The sequence below is a fragment of the Etheostoma spectabile genome, chromosome 18 (assembly GCF_008692095.1).
Source record: "Etheostoma spectabile isolate EspeVRDwgs_2016 chromosome 18, UIUC_Espe_1.0, whole genome shotgun sequence".
NCBI lineage: Eukaryota > Metazoa > Chordata > Actinopteri > Perciformes > Percidae > Etheostoma > Etheostoma spectabile.
Window position 1 is genome coordinate 10,054,924 of NC_045750.1, and position 752 is coordinate 10,055,675.

General features: G+C 50.3%; 1 protein-coding gene across 9 annotated transcripts in view; it reads right to left on the minus strand.

Annotated features, from left to right (window-relative positions):
- The window catches only part of smek1 (SMEK homolog 1, suppressor of mek1 (Dictyostelium)), a 16,227-nt gene that overhangs the window by 685 nt on the left and 14,790 nt on the right, over positions 1-752 (minus strand). For all 9 annotated transcript variants that reach the window (XM_032542715.1, XM_032542720.1, XM_032542717.1 and 6 more), the window contains one exon: positions 1-492. This exon is cut by the window's left edge and continues 685 nt beyond it. In XM_032542715.1, the coding sequence (XP_032398606.1) occupies positions 355-492 (138 nt within the window). In that variant the 3' untranslated portion in view covers positions 1-354. The remainder of the gene's footprint in view (positions 493-752) is intronic.

Consider the following 752-nt stretch of genomic DNA (forward strand, 5'->3'; position numbering starts at 1 on the left):
TCTCTGGGATTTCAGTTTGCATGTACATGTGTTTTTGTATGTGGTCTTTTCCTCAAGTTGCTAAATAACCAAACTCCAACCTGTCTCATGCTGTCCGAGTGTGATCTTCTCTCTCCCAACTTTCACACGTCTGCTCCACGTTTCACTCCTGGCTTCCTGATTGGCACTTGTATGAAGTGGGCTAGTCTGAGGAGGCTTCATATCCGTTCAACGTCTGCTCCTCTGTTGGCCACCCGCTGACGGCAAGGGGTGGCTTTCATTCATTCTATTTGTTTACAAGTTTGATCATTCCTGTGTGAAGTCTATGCGCTGAAACTGTCCGAGCACAGCACAAGCGGAGACAGTGAAGCTTCTTTAGGAACTCAGTTTGGACTTCTTCGTAGGTGGCACAGGGTCCTCTTTACTCTCCCCATCCTCCTCCTCTTCTCCGTCCTCCTCCTCCTCCTCCTCGTCGTCATCATCATCAGGATAGTCCACCAGTCCCACTAAACCCTGAAACAAATGACAACACACACACACATCAAAAATCTAGTCACGGGAGTCCAGATAGCTCAGTTGGTATAGCGGGCGTCCATTTATAGAGGTTTACTCCTCGAGCGGGCTCAGCGGGCTGGGGATCGACTCCGACCTGTGGCCCTTTTGCCGCAAGGCCGTAAATGCCCAAAAAATTACGGGGGGAAGCAAGGTGGAGGCGGGGGGTGTGGCCTTGACCAACTGCTACTTTGCTTGTTTAAAAGCCATGATGTCTCTCT